General features: G+C 33.4%; 2 protein-coding genes across 2 annotated transcripts; both read left to right on the forward strand.

Moving 5' to 3' along the window:
* Positions 1 to 1,432: 1,432 nt before the first annotated feature.
* Positions 1,433 to 4,894, forward strand: LOC145608971 (uncharacterized). Its single transcript, XM_081664581.1, has 4 exons — positions 1,433 to 1,538; positions 3,285 to 4,457; positions 4,676 to 4,717; positions 4,800 to 4,894. The coding sequence occupies exons 2-4, from the start codon at positions 3,310 to 3,312 to the stop codon at positions 4,855 to 4,857; spliced, it is 1,248 nt and encodes a 415-aa protein (XP_081520707.1). The 5' UTR covers positions 1,433 to 1,538; positions 3,285 to 3,309; the 3' UTR covers positions 4,858 to 4,894.
* LOC145636231 (F-box protein At3g56470-like) lies at positions 4,869 to 5,831 on the forward strand. The gene has a single exon (XM_081687734.1). It carries the CDS (start codon positions 4,869 to 4,871, stop codon positions 5,829 to 5,831), a length of 963 nt encoding a protein of 320 aa, XP_081543860.1.
* Positions 5,832 to 6,472: the final 641 nt, after the last annotated feature.

Here is a 6,472-nt window from a genome sequence, read left to right on the forward strand (position 1 = left end):
ACCGGAGATTCTCTTTCACCGAAATCAGTTCTCTCTCACCGGCGACTCCTCATTCATGGTTAGTGTATTTTTTCTCAATTATTGATGATTATTTACTTGGTTGATGTTTGCATGTTGATTTTTTGAATTGTTGATGATTATTTACATGTTTTGAGTGCATTTGTATGGATTTTAGGGTTTCTTTGAATCTGTGGGTTTATGATTTTTCAATTACTTTGATTATGGGTTTTTGTTTTTTCAATGCTTACTACCTGTTCGACGAAATTATCACATTTTCTATTAAGCTCTGAAATAATTTGGTAGTTAGTAATTGTGAAGTTATTTGTTAATTTGACTCTGATTTCAATCTGGGATTGGGTTATTTCTGCTGTATTTAGCACAAAGTTGGGATTTTTTCTTGTAAGTATCAGGAAGTTATGGTAGTTTGAACATAGTAGCAAAAGATTTGATGCTACTGTTCGGATGCCGCACCACATGATCAATATTTAGGCCTATTTTTGAATACAAGAATGGCTAATGTTTGATAATTATTTCAATTTTTTAATAAGGTGTAATTTGTCAATGGCATTATAGTGCTATACTCCGCACTTACCAAGTTACCAGTTACTATGTGTCTATATTTAAATAATTAATTGGGTTATTTTTGGGTGGATTTTTGTGAAAAGGGTTTGTAGATCGGCGTTCTCTGCTATGAAGCGATCACAACGAGTACCATTTTTCCCTAGAATTCTTCATCGTCAAGGTCTGATAGTTGTTGCTGAAAGTATGGTGATGACCAGATCCAGATCTAAGGCTTCGATGCCTGTTGCTGAAAGTGCGGTGACGACCAGACCCAAACAAGCTTTGAATTGGAAGATTGCTGAAACACACAAGATAATCTGGGGGAAAAAGAAGCCGCCAATGGCGTATTATAGAAGCGAGATTTTCATTCATCTAGTGCATACGGATGCTGCTGATATTTTCGTGGAAGAAGATGAAGCTGTGAGAGAGTTTAAGGAGAAACAAATTCACAGGGAAGAAGATGAAGCTGTGATAGAGTATGAAGCCTGCACTGGTATCATAAGATATTTGGGATGAAATTTGGCGTGCTGCATTTAAGAAATGGTGTTCCATGACTGTTACTGAACAAGCTCCTTACCTTATAAAGGCTGCGAGAAAGTATCAGGAAGTGGATGAGGCTATGGAAAAGGAGCGTAGAAAATTGAACGCCCAATACCGACGATGGAAAAATCGTCAAGACATGAGGAAGAAGAAAGGAAATTGAAAGAGTGATGGCAGAGAGTAGAGCTTAGAATGCCAGACAGACTTTTAATGTTTGCGCTTGAATAGAACTTAAGAGTTTATTGTGCTTGTTAATGCTACTGTTAATAAAAAAAAAAACATTGATAATAATTTGCTCGGTATGTTACTGTCTGTTGGACCTATAGGCTCTTGCACTTCATCTTTTTCATCCTAGTACATTATAACACCGAGCTAGCACCCTCTTGTTCCGCCGGAAAAAGACTTTTCCGACACTATTTGCGAACTTCACAATATCAGTAAGTCCCTCTTTTTATAATTGTTACTTTATTTTTCATTTCCATGCTAATTTCTGAATTACCAGTTATAATTGATTCTCTCTACTTTTTTTTGAATAAGATTCTCTCTACTTCTTATTTTGTAATTAATGATGAAACCTTGATTTTGTTCTTGTTGTTGCCGGCAACTTGAAATTGATCCTGATATTAATGGAAATACCAAATCTTGATGATAGTTATATTGTAATTCGAGCCATTATTTTAATTATTACTCCTCTCTGTGTTTTTTAAGTACCCCAATTTGTATATACCATTTTGACTGGTGTTTATCAACCTTTTATAATTATATTTACTAGAGCGTATCCGTGCTAACCCATGTATATTTAGAAAGAAAAACAAAAGGAGATGTGGAAGTTATTAAAAGAAATAGAGAATTAGAAAAAATCATAAGATTTTAGAATTGGGTTTTTGGAGGGGTCCGTGTGGTTAAGTGTTAAAAATGACTGCAATCATATACTCGTAAACTCAAATTATAAAGACAAACTATGTTACTCGAACTCGGATAGAAGTGTTGTGTCAAGGGTCTGTTTTCAAGTCACACACAGCTAAATAGCCATTCTATAATTTCTTGCATGATTTTGGTTCAAGGTGGTACTTGAAGATAATGAAGAGTTTGAGTAACATAGATTAAAATTCATAATTAGGGCCTGTTCTATTCCATTGAAATTCAATTCAATTCAGCTCAGTTCAGTTCAGTTCAGCTCTTAATTTATGTCTAATGATATTGCTAATGATATAAAGCCAAGTTTCATTCTTTTAAGCTCTTATTACGACGACGACAACAACAATAATAATAATATTAACAATAATAATAATAATAAAATAATAATCAATAAGTAATAAATAATAATAATAATAATAATAATAATAATAATCATCATCATCAATAAATAATAATAATAATAATAATAATAATCAATAAGTAATAAATAATAATAATAATCATCAATAAATAATAATAATAATAATAATAATAATAATAATAACAATAATAATTGAAATAATAATACTAATAATAATAATCAATAAATAATAATAATAATCATCAATAAATAATAATAATAATAATAATAATAATAATAATAATACTAATAATAATAATCAATAAATAATACTAATAATAATAATCAATAAATAATAATAATAATAATAATAATAATCATCAATAATTAATAATAATAATAATAATAATAATAATAATAATAATATTAATAATAATAATTTTTTTTTAAAAAAAATTGTTTAAATGGGTTAGATACATGTAAGTGTTTTGTGTTCTTTTGTCATAATACTATTTTATTTTTAAATTAAATAGTATAAGTGTTTAAAATGTTTAGAGGTTTCAAGTTTTTAATATATTTTCCATACATTTTATAATTATATAGTATATTTTTCGTAAATATTTTAATATGTACATTTGTATATACACATATGTATAGTAATAAATAATCAAAGATCACTAATCCGTAGTTAAAAATCACTAATTAATAAGTTCAGCTCAGCTGAGCTCAGCTCAGCTCAGTTCAGGTTCAGCTGAGTTCAGTCAATCGGAACATGCCCTTACTTTGTTGATTATTATTATAAGTTGGGAAGAGTTGATTTTGGTTGTGCTAATTTGTTCAATTATATATTGTGCAAGTTTTTTTTTTTCTTTTTTTGCAAGGACCAACATTTTAGTGAATTATTTTTGTATGGTAATTTGAGCAGCTTTGATTGCATGTTATCTTGATCAATGGAAAAGACGAAGGTGGAGGATTATTGGTGCCTTCCACATGCAGAGAGATCACCCTATCTTGTGTATACGCTCCGGAATGTATGTGGGGATGATGATGATGATGAGTCTAAACCAACTCAAACATTCTGCACTATTGATGAGGGTAATGATGTCAGTGATTACTCGTATATCAAGAGTATCCCTCAAATGCGCGGTAAATTTATTTGTGCCTCTTGTCATGGCTGGTTAATCTTAGGTGATTTTGTAGACAAATTCTTATATTATTTATGGAATCCGCTCACATTGGAACTTATAGCACTCCCTCCGTTGCCAAATTCAGCTTACACAGATAATGAGGCTCTTGAAATTTATGGAGATCTTGAAAAATATAGAGCTTACACATTGATTACATTAGGTGATGAAGATCTTGAAAAAAATAGTGTTGGTAACAATGTCTCTGTAGTTTTATTGTTTTTTGATGACAAAGTCTTTTCTTATCGACTTAGCTCAAAGAGTAGTAGTGATATAAGTTCTAATTGGATCAATCATGGACTCGAGCTTTTTGGCAAGAAATTAACAATACACAATGTTATTACAGTGAACAAAGTCGTATATGCATGGGCTCATAAATATTATAGAGAGGATATTGATGGACCTGATCGTTCATCCATTTTGTTAAGTATTGAGGTTGCCAATGACGCTACTGACTCATTCACTATAAAGTCCTTGCAAATGGATCCGCTGCCACAAAATGGCTTAGTTAGTTCTGATAAACTTGTGGACTATTGGGTTGAATCTTGTGGTCATGTATACTATATCTGGTATCTTGTCCGCCGGTGTATGGATTGTCGTATCAGGATGGTGAAGATTTATGAGTTGGATTTGGTGGGAAATAAGTGGGTGGAGGTGAAGTCTTTGGATGGCCGCGCCTTTTTCTTAGGCCAAGATTGTAGCACCTGGTGCTGGGGAAGTAACTCAGGTGATGGCAGTGGATGTGTCCGAGGGGATTGCATTTACTTTCCTGTTCCAAAGAGAGAGTATTTTGATAATACTATATATTATTGTTACAGCCTGAATGAGGGTGCTTTGAGTATGAAATTGTTCCGCTCAGAGCTACCAAGACATTATGCTCCTATTTGGCTGAATTTGATGCCGCAATATCACAGGTTAGTATTTTAATTGTACTGTTTCTTCTACGACATTATCTCTTCACCTGACTTTAATAAGCTGTATGTTTATACACATTATAAGTAACTGATTTTATGGGGTCTTAATTTTTCTAATTGTGGAGCATGCATACTTTGGAATATGATTTTGATCATATGATATGGTAAACTAATTTATGTTTGTTGTATGTATCTTTCTCTGTTTTGGGCTTTCATAGTTTATTAGGCGTTCAGGATATGAAAGGCAAAGAATTGACTCAGATTAAGGAAAATGTAGATGGTCTTGACTGTGAGATGATTAGTTATAGTACAAGCTATGATGAGTGCCACAGAGAAGAGAACAAAAGACGAGGAAAAAGACCACAACTCTCTGAGCTTCCACTCCATCTTATATATCTGATTTCAAAGTATATGCATTTGTTCGATCTCTGGAATTTTCGAGTTAGCTGTAAGACATTTCATGATGCAGTACCTCAACCCCAACACAGAACCAATAACATGCTTCCGTTGTTTGTCGTCTTGAAGAATGATGGCAGATCTTGTGAAATAATAGACCCATCACTTAATTATTCATGTTCCAGCATTTTGCAACTTTCTTCTGACCCTTTTGCTATTGAATTTTTCAAGGATGGGTGGTTACTTATATCTGTTGATTCTAAAACACAATTGAAGTACTATAATCCCTTCTCAAGAGTTAGTGGGGATTTTCCTTCTGATGTTGATATACATCGCTTTACACGCATCGGATTCTCTACATACCCTACTTCTCCTGATTGTGTCACGGTTGCAATTGATAATAGCATACCTTGTGCAGTCAAAATCTATTGCATTAAATATGGGGATGAATCATGGGATAGTTTTATGTTTCGTCGCCGCCTTAACTTTTTCTTTGGATCAAGCAGCCCAATTTATATAGCAGGAACATTCTACATTCTCGACGCAGTTAGAAATCTTGGAGCATTTACATTGATAGATGGTAAAGGAAGTTGGAGAGTTTACAATAGGCCGTACATTATTGGGAATTTGAAACGTACGAGGGCCTATTTGGTTGAGAGTGATGGAGAACCACACTTTGTGTGTATTCGTGATGATTGGGGACCTTGGGTTAAAGTGTTCAAGTTCAACCTTCTCCAGGTTAAATGGCTTGAAGTTAAAAGCCTGGGAAACCATAGCTTTTTCTTGAGTCATACTTTTTCGTTTTCAGTAGAAATTACAAAGGCTGGGATGCAAAATAGGATCTATCTTTCAAGGCTCAAAGGGAATGGTATACTTTTCTACTCGCTTGAGACACATAAGTATCATGTTTTGGGGACTGAAGATTCCATGGAGCACTTTTCCGGTACCCGGGAGCCAATGCAGTGCTGTTGGCTTTAACTCATATACATTGTGCCATTTTATGAAATCTTCTTCCACATAATGTGAATCTAAGGATCAGTTTAAAAGTTGAATCTGTTTTAGTGTTTAGTAAATTAAGTGTTTCCCTTGATTTTGATTGTTTGCCAAAGCAATCTTACTTCTGTACGCCTGCTTTTGTATTTGAACCTTGTATTATGATTCCTTCACATTAGCTACTTTGACAAGAACTGAACATCTGCTGGTTTCTGCTGCGGTTATAATACTCGAGTCTTGACAGTTGACATTCCTTGCTTACTGGATTTATCTCTCTAGTTGCTGTTTTTTATAACTTGTTGAATAATGTTCTTGATCATTGTCTAGTAAAGTAACCATTGAAGCGCCCTGTTTTATTTAGTTTAACAAAGCTCCTTGAGAAAGCAAACGAGGTCCTCCCTTTATATTCTGTTTCTTGCCTTCACTGTCAAATTCTCATGCCTGGTAAGTGTGGTAACAAACTAATAATTGCATTTTTGTGTAAATACAATTAGAGGTGTCCAAAGCCATCCGACTCGATCCAAAACCGATTCGAAAAGTATTCGATTCAGATTTTGATTGGAGTGGGCATAATAATTTAGTATGACTTAACTTTAAAAATTAACCCGACCCGACCTCATCAGACT

The sequence above is a fragment of the Chenopodium album genome, chromosome 1 (genome assembly GCF_948465745.1).
Source record: "Chenopodium album chromosome 1, dcCheAlbu1.1, whole genome shotgun sequence".
NCBI lineage: Eukaryota > Viridiplantae > Streptophyta > Magnoliopsida > Caryophyllales > Amaranthaceae > Chenopodium > Chenopodium album.

Excerpts from the sequence above, each read along its gene's own strand:
- LOC145608971 (XM_081664581.1), top strand. The coding sequence starts at position 3,310 with ATGGAAAAGACGAAGGTGGAGGATTATTGGTGCCTTCCACATGCAGAG. Across the intron at positions 4,458-4,675 it reads TTGATGCCGCAATATCACAG|TTTATTAGGCGTTCAGGATA; the intron begins GTTAGTATTTTA and ends GGGCTTTCATAG. Across the intron at positions 4,718-4,799 it reads AAAGGCAAAGAATTGACTCA|AAAAGACGAGGAAAAAGACC; the intron begins GATTAAGGAAAA and ends AGAGAAGAGAAC.
- LOC145636231 (XM_081687734.1), top strand. The coding sequence starts at position 4,869 with ATGCATTTGTTCGATCTCTGGAATTTTCGAGTTAGCTGTAAGACATTT.